The sequence below is a fragment of the Oncorhynchus masou genome, chromosome 9 (assembly GCF_036934945.1).
Source record: "Oncorhynchus masou masou isolate Uvic2021 chromosome 9, UVic_Omas_1.1, whole genome shotgun sequence".
Taxonomy (NCBI): domain Eukaryota; kingdom Metazoa; phylum Chordata; class Actinopteri; order Salmoniformes; family Salmonidae; genus Oncorhynchus; species Oncorhynchus masou.
This window is the reverse complement of record NC_088220.1, coordinates 91,094,014-91,110,575: the sequence shown is the minus strand read 5'-3', so window position 1 is coordinate 91,110,575 and position 16,562 is coordinate 91,094,014. Positions and strand designations below refer to the sequence as shown.

Sequence of the window (16,562 nt, the reverse complement as noted above, 5' to 3'; positions counted from 1 at the left end):
GGTGCAACTCTTGCTCTCTTGAAGACGGAAGGGACGTAGCCAGCGGTCAGGGATGAGTTGATGAGCGAGGTGAGGTAAGGGAGAAGGTCTCCGGAAATGGTCTGGAGAAGAGAGGAGAGGATAGGGTCAAGCGGGCAGGTTGTTGGGCGGCCGGCCGTCACAAGAAGCGAGATTTCATCTGGAGAGAGAGGGGAGAAAGAGGTCAGAGCACAGGGTAGGGCAGTGTGAGCAGAACCAGCGGTGTCGTTTGACTTAGCAAACGAGGATCGGATGTCGTCGACCTTCTTTTCAAAATGGTTGACGAAGTCATCTGCAGAGAGGGAGGAGGGGGGGAGGGGAGGATTCAGGAGGGAGGAGAAGGTGGCAAAGAGCTTCCTAGGGTTAGAGGCAGATGCTTGGAATTTAGAGTGGTAGAAAGTGGCTTTAGCAGCAGAGACAGAGGAGGAAAATGTAGAGAGTAGGGAGTGAAAGGATGCCAGGTCCGCAGGGAGGCGAGTTTTCCTCCATTTCCGCTCGGCTGCCCGGAGCTCTGTTCTGTGAGCTCGCAATGAGTCGTCGAGCCACGGAGCGGGAGGGGAGGACCGAGCCGGCCTGGAGGATAGGGGACATAGAGAGTCAAAGGATGCAGAAAGGGAAGAGAGGAGGGTTGAGGAGGCAGAATCAGGAGATAGGTTGGAGAAGGTATGAGCAGAGGGAAGAGATGATAGGATGGAAGAGGAGAGAGTAGCGGGGGAGAGAGAGCGAAGGTTGGGACGGCGCGATACCATCCGAGTAGGGGCAGTGTGGGAAGTGTTGGATGAGAGCGAGAGGGAAAAGGATACAAGGTAGTGGTCGGAGACTTGGAGGGGAGTTGCAATGAGGTTAGTGGAAGAACAGCATCTAGTAAAGATGAGGTCGAGCGTATTGCCTGCCTTGTGAGTAGGGGGGGAAGGTGAGAGGGTGAGGTCAAACGAGGAGAGGAGTGGAAAGAAGGAGGCAGAGAGGAATGAGTCAAAGGTAGACGTGTGGAGGTTAAAGTCGCCCAGGACTGTGAGAGGAAAGCCGTCCTCAGGAAAGGATCTTATCAAGGCATCAAGCTCATTGATGAACTCTCCGAGGGAACCTGGAGGGCGATAAATGATAAGGATGTTAAGCTTGAAAGGGCTGGTAACTGTGACAGCATGGAATTCAAAGGAGGCGATAGACAGATGGGTAAGGGGAGAAAGAGAGAATGACCACTTGGCAGAGATGATTCCACCCCGCTGACCAGAATCCCTCGCAAGGCTGCAGGCCCAGACGGCATCCCCAGCCGCGCCCTCAGAGCATGCGCAGACCAGCTGGCTGGTGTGTTTACGGACATATTCAATCAATCCCTATACCAGTCTGCTGTTCCCACATGCTTCAAGAGGGCCACCATTGTTCCTGTTCCCAAGAAAGCTAAGGTAACTGAGCTAAACGACTACCGCCCTGTAGCACTCACTTCCGTCATCATGAAGTGCTTTGAGAGACTAGTCAAGGACCATATCACCTCCACCCTACCTGACACCCTAGACCCACTCCAATTTGCATACTGCCCAAATAGGTCCACAGACGACGCAATCTCAACCACACTGCACACTGCCCTAACCCATCTGGACAAGAGGAATACCTATGTGAGAATGCTGTTCATCGACTACAGCTCGGTATTTAACACCATAGTACCCTCCAAGCTCATCATCAAGCTCGAGACACTGGGTCTCGACCCCGCCCTGTGCAACTGGGTACTGGACTTCCTGACGGGCCACCCCCAGGTGGTGAGGGTAGGCAACAACATCTCCACTCCGCTGATCCTCAACACTGGGGCCCCACAAGGGTGCGTTCTGAGCCCTCTCCTGTACTCCCTGTTCACCCACGACTGCGAGGCAACGGACCCATCCAACTCAATCATCAAGTTTGCGGACGACACAACAATGGTAGGCTTGATTACCAACAACGACGAGACGGCCTACAGGGAGGAGGTGAGGGCCCTCGGAGTGTGGTGTCAGGACAATAACCTCACACTCAACGTCAACAAAACTAAGGAGATGATTGTGGACTTCAGGAAACAGCAGAGGGAACACCCCCCTATCCACATCAATGGAACAGTAGTGGAGAGGGTAGTAAGTTTTAAGTTCCTCGGCATTCACATCACAGACAAACTGAATTGGTCCACTCACACAGACAGCATCGTGAAGAAGGAGCAGCAGCGCCTCTTCAACCTCAGGAGGCTGAAGAAATTTGGCTTGTCACCAAAAGCACTCACAAACTTCTACAGATTCACAATCGAGAGCATCCTGGAGGGCTGTATCACCGCCTGGTACGGCAACTGCTCCGCCTACAACCGTAAGGCTCTCCAGAGGGTAGTGAGGTCTGCACAACGTATCACCAGGGGCAAACTACCTGCCCTCCAGGACACCTACACCACCCGATGTTACAGGAAGGCCATAGAGATCATCAAGGACAACACCCACCCGAGCCACTGCCTGTTCACCCCGCTATCATCCAGAAGGCGAGGTCAGTACAGGTGCATCAAAGCTGGGGCCGAGAGACTGAAAAACAGCTTCTATCTCAAGGCCATCAGACTGTTAAACAGCAATCACTAACATTGAGTGGCTGCTGCCAACACACTGACTCAACTCCAGCCACTTCAATAATGGGAATTGATGGGAAAGGATGTAAAATATATCACTAGCCACTTCTTGAAACTCCCCATCCCGGATCCGGGTTTGTGACTAAAGCCTCAGGCTCATTAGCATAACGCAACGTTAACGATTTCTGAAAATCGCAAATAAAATGAAAATAATGCGTCTGCTCTCAAGCTTAGCCTTTTCTTAACAACACTGTCATCTCAGATTTTCAAAATATGCTTTTGAACCATAGAAATTGACTAATTTGTGTAAGAGTATGCAAAGCTAGCATAGCATTTTGAGTAGCATTTAGCACGCAACATTTTCACAAAAACCAGATAACCAAATAAATAAAATCATTTACCTTTGAAGAGCTTCTGATGTTTTCAATGAGGAGACTCTCAGTTACATACCAAATGCGCAGTTTTTCCTGAAAGCGTCTGTGTGTAGGAGAAATCGTTCCGTTTTCTACATTGCGTCTGGCTACCGAAACGAACCGAAAATTCAGTCACCTACAACGTAAAACTTTTTCCGGATTAACTACATAATATCGACCGAAACATGGCAAACGTTGTTTGGAATCAATCCTCAAGGTGTTTTTTCACCAATCTCTTCATTGATATGCAGTTCGTGGAAGCTTGCTTTCCTCTCTGTATCGCATGGAAAAATACTGGCAGGTGACTTTTGCGCACCAATTTCGGCGCAGGACACCGGGCGGACACCTGGTAAATGTGGTCTCTTATGGTCAATCTTCCAATGATCTGCCTACAAATACGTCACAATGCTGCAGACACCTTGGGGAAACGACAGAAAGGGCAGGCTCATTCCTCTCGCATTCACAGCCATATAAGGAGACAATGGAAAACAGAGCCTCAAAAATCCTTGTCATTTCCTGGATGCCATCTCATCTTGGTTTTGCCTGAAGCTCACGTTCTAGGGCACACACAGAGAATATCTTGGTACTTCTGGACACGTCAGAGTGTTTTTTTCGAATGGTATCAATTATATGCATAGTCGAGCATCTTTTTGTGACAAAATATCTTGTTTAAAACGGGAACGTTTTTCATCCAAAAATGAAATAGCGCCCCCATAGATGTAAGAGGTTAAACAATGCTACCTAATATAATGTTTACATACCCTACATTATTCATCTCATAGGTATACGTAAATACTGTACTCTATCATCTACTGCATCCGTATGTAATACATGTATCACTAGCCAATTTAACTATGCCACTTTGTTTACATACTCATCTCATATGTATATACTGTACTCGATACCATCTACTGTATCTTGCCTATGCTGCTCTGCACCATCACTCATTCATATATCTTTATGTACATATTCTTTATCCCCTTACACTATGTATAAGAAATTAGTTTTGGAATTGTTAGTTAGATTACTTGTTGGTTATTACTGCATTGTCGGAACTGGATGCACAAGCATTTCGCTACACTCGCATTAACATCTGCTAACCATGTGTATGTGACAAATACAATTTGATTTGATTTATTTGATTTGATTTTGATTTAACATCTAACTAAATGCCTGTGTTTCTAGCTCCAACAGTACTGTAATATTTAACTAAATGCTTGTGTTCCTTGTTCCAACAGTGCAGTAGTATCTAACTAAATGCTTGTGTTTCTCGCTCCAACAGTACAGTAGTATCTAACTAAATGCCTGTGTTTCTAGCTCCAACAGTGCAGTAGTATCTAACTAAATGCTTGTGTTTCTCGCTCCAACAGTACAGTAGTATCTAACTAAATGACTGTTTCTAGTTCCAACAGTGCAGTAGTATCTAACTAAATGCCTGTGTTTCTAGCTCCAACAGTGCAGTAGTATCTAACCTAATGCTTGTGTTCCTAGCTCCAACAGTGCAGTAGTATATAACTAATTGCCTGTGTTTCTAGCTCCAACAGTGCAGTAGTATCTAACTAAATGCTTGTGTTCCTAGCTCCAACAGTGCAGTAGTATATAACTAATTGCCTGTGTTTCTAGCTCCAACAGTGCAGTAGTATCTAACTAATTGCCTGTGTTTCTAGCTCCAACAGTGCAGTAGTATCTAACTAAATGCCTGTGTTTCTAGCTCCAACAGTGCAGTAGTATCTAACTAAATGCCTGTGTTTCTAGCTCCAACAGTACTGTAATATCTAACTAAATTATTGTGTTCCTCGTTCCAACAGTGAAGTAGTATCTAACTAAATGCTTGTGTTTCTCGCTCCAACAGTGCAGTAGTATCTAACAAATTACAACAATATAAACAAATCTAAAAGTAAAATGAATGGAATATTTAAATATTAGGAGGAGCAATGTTGGTGTGGCATTGACTAAATACAGTCAAACAGAAGACAGTATTTACATATGAGATGAGCAAAGCAGCATATAAACATTATTAAAGTGGCCAGTGATTCCATGTCTATGTATATAGGGCAGCAGCCTCTAAGGTGCAGGGTTGAGAGTGACTAGTGTTCCATTATTAAAGTGACCAGTGATTCCATGTCTATGCATATAGGGCAGCAGCCTCTAAGGTGCAGGGTTGAGAGTGACTAGTGTTCCATTATTAAAGTGACCAGTGATTCCATGTCTATGTATATAGGGCAGCAGCCTCTAAGGTGCAGAGTTGAGAGTGACTAGTGTTCCATTATTAAAGTGACCAGTGATTCCATGTCTATGTATATAGGGCAGCAGCCTCTAAGGTGCAGGGTTGAGAGTGACTAGTGTTCCATTATTAAAGTGACCAGTGATTCCATGTCTATGTATATAGGGCAGCAGCCTCTAAGGTGCAGGGTTGAGTAACCAGGTGGAGGCCAGCTCGTGATGGCTATTTAACAGTCTGATGGACTTGAGATAGATGCTGTTTATCAGTCTCTCGGTCCCAGCTTTGATGCACCTGTACTGACCTCGCCTTATGGATGATAGCAGGGTGAACAGGCAGTGGCTCGGGTGGTTGATATCGTTGATGATCTTTTTGGCCTTCCTGTGACATCAGGTGCTATAGGTGTCCTGGAGAGCATGCAGTGTACCATGATGATTGGGTGTCTATATAGCTGTACCATAGTGTTTGCATTGCTATTAAGTAAACCTCAAATTGTTCTCCACTAATCCACCCGCTAAAACCTCCACCTTCCCGTTGGGTTGTCGTCCCAGTGACTGGCAGACCACCAATTTCCAGCTGGATCCCAGGTCGTCCCAGTGACTGGCAGTCCATCCCTGTCCAGCTGGATCCCAGGTCGTCCCAGTGACTGGCAGACCACCAATTTCCAGCTGGATCCCAGGTTGTCCCAGTGACTGGCAGACCACCCCTTTCCAGCTGGATCCCAGGTCGTCCCAGTGACTGGCAGACCATCCCTTTCCAGCTGGATCCCAGGTCGTCCCAGTGACTGGCAGTCCATCCCTGTCCAGCTGGATCCCAGGTCGTCACAGTGACTGGCAGACCATCCCTGTCCAGCTGGATCCCAGGTCGTCCCAGTGACTGGCAGACCATCCTGTCCAGCTGGATCCCAGGTCATCCCAGTGACTGGCAGACCATCCCTGTCCAGCTGGATCCCAAGTCGTCCCAGTGACTGGCAGACCATCCTGTCCAGCTGGATCCCAGGTTGTCCCAGTGACTGGCAGACGATCCCTGTCCAGCTGGATCCCAGGTCGTCACAGTGACTGTCAGACCATCCCTGTCCAGCTGGATCCCAGGTCATCCCAGTGACTGGCAGACCACCCCTGTCCACCTGGATCCCAGGTCGTCCCAGTGACTGGCAGACCACCACTGTCCACCTGGATCCCAGGTCGTCCCAGTGACTGGCAGACCACCCTGTCCAGCTGGATCCCTGGCGTCTGAGTGATTGGGACCCATCCTTTATAATGAGCTCCCAGTGCCATCCACATAACAGAAGCACATTAACTGCCACAAGCATTTCCAGCGCCCTCACCTCCATTGTATTGTATATAGTTATTCAAAAGTATATATAAACAAATATTGTATATCTTAATTTATTTCCACAATTAATGAATAATATGCGCAATAATTTTGCCAGTTCATGCGAAGGATTGTTACCTATAACCAGGATTGGTATTACAAAAATTAAATTATTAGCAAGCATTCACAATTATTATTGTGATTCATCCTATATTTATCCCTAACATCATTACCTCATAGCAAAATATGTTGGAAACACACACACACACACACACACACACACACACACACACACACACACACACACACACACACACACACACACACACACACACACACACACACACACACACACATTTCCCCACAAAAAACCACAAGCTCAGATGTTCAACAGATGTTCCATCCCCAAGCCTCAAGAGATAAATTGGTTGAAAAGTCATGCAAAATTGAGCAAGAATGTGGAGATTTGATTAACCAATATGAAGTCGTAGGTGATGGAGATCAGATACACCCCATTCCCCTGAAACACAGACACGCTGGTCCCCCGTTGTGACCATTTCCCCAAGCATCTCTGCAGTCAGACCTTTTAATGATTTTGTGCCACCGGGGCCACAATAGCTTGCCCCTTCTCTGATTGTCCGAGTGTGAACCTCTCCCCATGGGTTACTGCAGCTAGTGTTGCCAGCACTGCCACTGCCTGGGTGGGGCCCCCCCACCAGAATCCCCACCGGCTCGGTACAAGGTCGTCAAGGTTCTCATTAGCAGCTTTGAGAATTTCCTTGTATATTATGCTCTCCCATCAGGGGGCTCTGGCTTTGTAGAACCAACCCTGTCAGGCAGGCTCAGAACCACCAACCCTGTCAGGCAGGCTCAGAACCACTGTTGGACCAACCCTGTCAGGCATGCTCAGAACCACTGTTGGACCAACCCTGTCAGGCAGGCTCAGAACCACCAACCCTGCCAGGCAGGCTCAGAACCACCAACCCTGTCGGGCAGGCTCAGAACCACTGTCGGACCAACCCTGTCAGGCAGGTTCAGAACCACTGTTGGACCAACCCTGTCAGGCAGGCTCAGAACCACCAACCCTGTCAGGCAGGCTCAGAATCACCAACCCTGTCAGGCAGGCTCAGAACCTCTGTCGGACCAACCCTGTCAGGCAGGCTCAGAACCACTGTTGGACCAACCCTGTCAGGCATGCTCAGAACCACTGTTGGACCAACCCTGTCAGGCAGGCTCAGAACCACCAACCCTGCCAGGCAGGCTCAGAACCACCAACCCTGTCGGGCAGGCTCAGAACCACTGTCAGGGCAGGCTCAGAACCACCAACCCTGTCAACCTCGGACCAACCCTGTCAGGCAGGTTCAGAACCACTGTTGGACCAACCCTGTCAGGCAGGCTCAGAACCACCAACCCTGTCAGGCAGGCTCAGAACCACCAACCCTGTCAGGCAGGCTCATAACCACTAACCCTGTCAGGCAGGCTCAGAACCTCTGTCGGACCAACCCTGTCAGGCAGGTTCAGAACCACTGTCGGACCAACCCTGTCAGGCAGGTTCAGAACCACTGTCGGACCAACCCTGTCAGGCAGGCTCAGAACCACTGTCGGACCAACCCTGTCAGGCAGGCTCAGAACCACTGTCGGACCAACCCTGTCAGGCAGGCTCAGAACCACTGTCGGACCAACCCTGTCAGGCAGGCTCAGAATCTTGAGAGGGCGGTGAGGCTTTATCAGGTCTCTGACTGCATTCATCTTTCTGTCCTGGCTGCATATAGGCTACTTACAGCAGGCCTATAATACAGATAAGAACGTCTGCTGAGTGTGTGGGTCCATCAGGTGGGTGTCTTGGGTATATGGTTGGAGACCGCTCCATCATGATAGGACAATAAATAAATAAACTATATTTATAATCTATTTTAAAATGCATATCCCATATCTGCACAAAATTGAAAGCTCTCTCTTTTACAACTCCTGCTCACAGACACACAAGGGCTCTGGGATTTGCAACAATTTTCCTTTTTTGCTCACTTAACTCCAGAATTTTCCAAACACAAAAACACACACCCCACCTTCTGTCACAATACACCCACACATACCCACATACTATGTCCTCTGTTTGCTGTGTTTTATCCGAACCATGTTGATTTCTACCTCATTTCAGGCTTTTGTGTTTCAGTTCCTTATATTTGAAGAGGTGTTATTTCAATAATGATCTTTTCTTCCAATGCTGTCTTTTATCGATTTATAAATACGTTGAATAGAAAGTTGAATACTAATTATTTTACAACATTCACTATCTTGAATGTATTTCTTTATCCTGGCAGCAGAGTGTGCAATTTATAGAAGGTTTAACATAACCTAATGTGACTAGCCTCTGGAACCTCTAATTAAAGAGGACCAGGAACAACTCTGGGCTCTGGAGCCTCTACATATAGAGGAGCAGGTACAACCCGGGGCTCTAGAGCCTATACTTAAAGAGCAGGAACTACCCTGGGCTCTAGAGCCTCTACTTAAAGAGCAGGAACAACCCTGGACTCTAGAGCTCCTACTTAAAGAGCAGGAACTACCCTGGGCTCTCGAGCCTCTACTTAAAGAGCAGGTACAACCCTGGGCTCGAGAGCCTCTACTTAAAGCATTGCTTGCTGTTTGGGGTTTTAGGCTGGGTTTCTGTACAGCACTTTGAGATATCAGCTGATGTACGAAGGGCTATATAAATAAATTTGATTTGATTTGATTTGATTTAAAGAGCAGGAACAACCCTGGGCTCTAGAGCCTCTACTTAAAGCGCAGGAACAACCCTGGGCTCTAGTGCCTCTACTTAAAGAGCAGGAACAACCCTGGACTCTAGAGCTCCTACTTAAAGAGCAGGAACTACCCTGGGCTCTAGAGTCTCTACTTAAAGAGCAGGTACAACCCTGGGCTTGAGAGCCTCTACTTACAGAGCAGGAACAACCCTGGGCTCTAGAGCCTCTACTTAAAGAGCAGGAACAACCCTGGACTCCAGAGCCTCTACTTAAAGAGCAGGTACAACCCTGGGCTCTAGAGCCTCTACTTAAAGAGCAGGAACTACCCTGGGCTCTAGAGCCTCTACTTAAAGAGCAGGAACAACCCTGGACTCTAGAGCTCCTACTTAAAGAGCAGGAACTACCCTGGGCTCTCGAGCCTCTACTTAAAGAGCAGGTACAACCCTGGGCTCGAGAGCCTCTGCTTAAAGAGCAGGAACAACCCTGGACTCTAGAGCTCCTACTTAAAGAGCAGGAACTACCCTGGGCTCTAGTGCCTCTACTTAAAGAGCAGGAACAACCCTGGACTCTAGAGCTCCTACTTAAAGAGCAGGAACTACCCTGGGCTCTAGAGCCTCTACTTAAAGAGCAGGAACAACCCTGGACTCTAGAGCTCCTACTTAAAGAGCAGGAACTACCCTGGGCTCTAGAGTCTCTACTTAAAGAGCAGGTACAACCCTGGGCTTGAGAGCCTCTACTTACAGAGCAGGAACAACCCTGGGCTCTAGAGCCTCTACTTAAAGAGCAGGAACAACCCTGGACTCCAGAGCCTCTACTTAAAGAGCAGGTACAACCCTGGGCTCTAGAGCCTCTACTTAAAGAGCAGGAACTACCCTGGGCTCTAGAGTCTCTACTTAAAGAGCAGGAACAACCCTGGGCTCTAGAGCCTCCACTAAAGGAGCAGGAAAAACTATTGGATCTAAAGCCTCTACATAGTAAGGAGCAGGTAAAACCCTGGGTTCTAGAGCCTATACTTAAAGCGCAGGAACTACCCTGGGCTCCAGAGCCTCTACTTAAAGAGCAGGAACTACCCTGGGCTCTAGAGTCTCTACTTAAAGAGCATGAACTACCCTGGGCTCTAGAGACTCTACTTAAAGATCAGGTACAACCCTGGGCTCTAGAGCCTATACTTAAAGAGCAGGAACTACCCTGGGCTCTCGAGCCTCTACTTAAAGAGCAGGTATAACCCTGGGCTCGAGAGCCTATACTGAAAGAGCAGGAACAACCCTGGACTCCAGAGCCTCTACTGAAAGAGCAGGAACAACCCTGGACTCCAGAGCGTCTACTTAAAGAGCAGGTACAACCCTGGGCTCTAGAGCCTTTACTTAAAGGGCAGGTACCCCCCTTGGCTCATTAGCCTATACTTAACGAGCAGGAACAACCCTGGGCTCTAGAGCCTCTATTTGGATGTTCCTTACAGCCAGCGAATGAGGGCACGGCTGAATACACAGCCAGCCAATGAGAGCGATGTGGAATAGGCAGTCAGCCAATGAGAGCCAGGCTGACTAGACAGCCAACCAATAGCAAACAGCCCGTGTGAATGTGTGATTCGGGTCCCTCCCCTTCCCCGGCTCAATGCCCCCTCCCCCTCTCTCAGCAGATTTTATTATAGAAATGACTGTAAGGTTTAACAGTAATTACATGATAAAATAATAATATTTGATGTGTTCTGTCTCTTGTCTCCACAGTGGGACCTACCACTCCAGGGATGAGAGCACAGACAGCGGTCTGAGTATGAGCAGCTACAGTGTCCCCCGTACCCCCGACGACTTCCTCAACAGTGTGGACAGTGTCCCCCGTACCCCCGACGACTTCCTCAACAGTGCGGACAGTGTCCCCCGAACCCCTGATGACTTTCTCAACGGTGTGGACGAGATGGACACAGGTGAGACATACTAGCTCCAGTTAGCAGCATTGACCTGATGTTCAGATGGTCTGGTATCAGTCAGTATGTCTGATGATGTGATTAACTCACAGTGTTGTCAATACACTTCCAGTATCAGTGGTTTGTCAATAAGTTATTCAATGGACTGGGCTGTTATTTAGTCAGGATCATTATGGGACAATACTAGGACATTACATCATAATACACTAGAACAACATCATAATACATTATTACAACATTATAATGCATTATAACAACATCATAATACATTATAACAACATCATAATACATTATAACATAATAAATAACATCATAACACATTACAACATCATAATACATTATAACAACATCATAATACATTATAACAACATCATAATACATTATAACAACATCATAATACATTATAACAACATCATAATACATTATAACGACATCATAATACATTATAACATAATACATTATTACAACATCATAATACATTATAACAACATCATAATACATTATAACAACATCATAATACATTATAACAACATCATAATACATTATAACAACATCATAATACATTATAACATAATAAATAACGTCATAACACATTACAACATCATAATACATTATAACAACATCATAATACATTATAACAACATCATAATACATTATAACAACATCATAATACATTATAACAACATCATAATACATTATAACAACATCATAATACATTATAACATAATAAATAACATCATAACACATTATTACAACATCATAATACATTATAACATAATACATTATAACAACATCATAATACATTATAACAACATCATAATACATTATAACAACATCATAATACATTATAACAACATCATAATACATTATAACATAATAAATAACATCATAACACATTATTACAACATCATAATACATTATTACAACATCATAATACATTATAACAACATCATAATAAATGATTACAACATCATAATGCATTATAACGACATCATAATACATTATAACGACATCATAATACATTATAACATAATACATCATAATACATTATAACATAATACATTATAACAACATCATAATACATTATAACGTCATCATAATACATTATTACAACATCATAATACATTATAACAACATCATAATACATTATTATAACATCATACATTATAACAACATCATAATACATTATAACAACATCATAATACATTATTACAACATCATAATACATTAATACAACATCATACATTATAACATAATACATTTTAACAACATCATAATACATCATAATACATTATAACAACATCATAATACATTATAACAACATCATAATACATTATAACATAATACATCATAATACATTATTACAGAAGGTGAATTCACCAATTTGTAAGTCGCTCTGGATAAGAGCGTCTGCTAAATGACTTAAATGTAAATGTAAATGTACAACATCATAATACATTATAACATAATACATTATTACAACATCATAATACATTATAACAACATCATAATACATTATAACATAATACATTATTACAACATCATAATACATTATAACATAATACATTATTACAACATCATAATACATTATAACAACATCATAATACATTATAACAACATCATAATACATTATGACAACATCATAATACATTAATACAACATCATACATTATAACATAATACATTATAACAACATCATAATACATCATAATACATTATAACAACATCATAATACATTATAACAACATCATAATACATTAAAACAACATCATAATACATTATAACGACATCATAATGCATTATAACGACATCATAATGCATTATAACGTCATCATAATGCATTATAACGACATCATAATACATTATAATGACATCATAATGCATTATAACGACATCATAATACATTATAACATAATGCATTATAACGACATCATAATACATTATTACAACATCATAATACATTATAACATCATAATACATTATAACAACATCATAATACATTATAACAACATCGTAATACATTATAACAACATCATAATACATTATAACAACATAATAATACATAACATAATAAATAACAACATCATACATTATAACATAATACATTATAACAACATCATAATACATCATAATACATTAATACAACATAATACATTATAACAACATCATAATACATTATAACAACATCATAATACATAACATAATAAATAACAACATCATACATTATAACATAATACATTATAACAACATCATAACAACATCATAATACATTATAACAACATCATAATACATTATTACAACATCATAATACATTATTACATAATACATTATAATACATTATAACATAATACATCATATTACATTATAACAACATCATAATACATTATAACAACATCATAATACATTATAACAACATCATAATACATTATAACAACATCATAATACATTATAACAACATCATAATACATTATAACATAATACATCATAATACATTATGACAACATCATAATACATTAATACAACATCATACATTATAACATAATACATTATAACAACATCATAATACATCATAATACATTATAACAACATCATAATACATTATAACAACATCGTAATACATTATAACAACATCATAATACATTATAACAACATCATAATGCATTATAACGACATCATAATGCATTATAACGTCATCATAATGCATTATAACGACATCATAATACATTATAACGGCATCATAATGCATTATAACGACATCATAATACATTATAACATAATGCATTATAACGACATCATAATACATTATTACAACATCATAATACATTATAACAACATCATAATACATTATAACAACATCATAATACATTATAACAACATCATACATTATAACATAATACATTATAACAACATCATAATACATTATAACAACATCATAATACATTATAACAACATCATAATACATTATAACAACATCATAATACATTATTACAACATCATAATACATTATTACAACATCATAATACATTATAACATAATACATTATAATACATTATAACAACATCATAATACATTATAACATAAAACATCATAATACATTATAACAACATCATAATACATTATAACAACATCATAATGCATTATAACGACATCATAATACATTATAACAACATCATAATACATTATAACATAATACATCATAATACATTATTACAACATCATAATACATTATAACAACATCATAATACATTATAACAACATCATAATACATTATAACATAATACATTATTACAACATCATAATACATTATAACAACATCATAATACATTATAACATAATACATTATAACAACATCATAATACATTATAACATAATACATCATAATACATTATTACATCATAATACATTATTACAACATCATAATACATTATTACAACATCATAATACATTATAACATAATACATTATAATACATTATAACAACATCATAATACATTATAACATAATACATCATAATACATTATAACAACATCATAATACATTATAACAACATCATAATACATTATAACAACATCATAATACATTATAACAACATCATAATACATTATAACATAATACATCATAATACATTATTACAACATTATAATACATTATAACATAATACATCATAATACATTATTACAACATCATAATACATTATAACATAATACATCATAATACATTATTACAACATCATAATACATTATAACAACATCATAATACATTATAACAACATCATAATACATTATAACATAATACATTATTACAACATCATAATACATTATAACAACATCATAATACATTATAACATAATACATCATAATACATTATTACAACATCATAATACATTATAACAACATCATAATACATTATAACAACATCATAATACATTATAACATAATACATTAACAACATCATAATACATTATAACAACATCATAATACATTATAACATAATACATTATAACAACATCATAATACATTATAACAACATCATAATACATTATAACATAATACATTATAATACATTATTACAACATCATAATACATTATAACAACATCATAATACATTATAACAACATCATAATACATCATAACGACATCATAATGCATTATAACGACATCATAATACATTATTACAACATCATAATACATTATAACAACATCATAATACATTATAACGACATCATAATACATTATAACAACATCATAATACATTATAACATCATACATTATAACAACATCATAATACATTATTACAACATCATAATACATTATTACAACATCATAATACATTATAACAACATCATAATACATTATAACAACATCATAATACATTATAACATCATACATTATAACAACATCATAATACATTATAACGACATCATACTACATTATAACATAATAAATTATTACAACATCATAATACATTATTGCAACATCATAAAACATTATTGCAACATCATAAAACATAACATAATACATTATTACAACATCATAATACATTCTAACAACATCATACTACATTAGTACAACATCATAATGCATTATAACAACATCATAATACATTATAACAACATCATAATACATTATAACAACATCATAATGCTTCATAACTTTACATAACACCTCCATGTGGTTGTTTTGTCATAATCAGGGGACTCCCTGCCGGTCTCCATGGGAACACAGCCCAGTCGTTTCCCTGACTACCTGGACGTCATCCCGGGGACAGATGTAGACCTTGGCACGCTGGAGAACAAGAGCATGGCCGTGGAGGGGGAAGAGCTAATGCCTAGTCTCCAGGAAGCCTTGAGCTCCGACATCCTAAACGACATGGAGTCAGTTCTGGCAGCCACCAAGATGGACAAGGAGAACTTCCTCACATGGTTATAGACCAAGCCAGACCTGGGTCTGCTCACTGATAAGCTATAGTATACAACATCGGTTTACAAACTTTTTTTTGCTTCTTGACCCACCAGTTGAGGTGGGTGTTTAGTCATGACCCACCACACGATTTGAGCAGTGGAACAACATGCTCTGACCCGCAGGTATATAGAGAGAGGAGAGGAGCCTGGGATGAGCTCCTATGGGCTCTATAGGAGAGACACTGCTCTTCACTCCTATAGTCCACACGTTTACCTGCTGCCTCGTCAAACTCTCAGACCAGTGATCGATGTGTAGTTGCCTTGATTAAAACAATCATATTTTCCTCCTTCCTGGATATGAATGATATCTGGCATCAGGCAGGATACATGCTAACATGGCCGACTGAGGCACTGCTATTCTGTTGTTTCTATATCTTTCTTTTTGTTGTCTGTGTCTTCAAGGC

The 16,562-nt window shown here is 40.5% G+C and overlaps 1 protein-coding gene across 1 annotated transcript in view; it reads left to right on the top strand.

Annotated features, from left to right (window-relative positions):
- Nucleotides 1-16,129, top strand: part of LOC135546748 (transcriptional coactivator YAP1-like) — a 95,765-nt gene extending 79,636 nt beyond the window's left edge. Inside the window, exons 7-8 of the mRNA XM_064975400.1 lie at nt 11,004-11,200; nt 15,891-16,129. Of these exons, the coding sequence (XP_064831472.1) occupies nt 11,004-11,200; nt 15,891-16,126 (433 nt within the window). The 3' untranslated portion in view covers nt 16,127-16,129. The remainder of the gene's footprint in view (nt 1-11,003; nt 11,201-15,890) is intronic.
- The last annotated feature ends 433 nt before the right edge of the window (nt 16,130-16,562 follow it).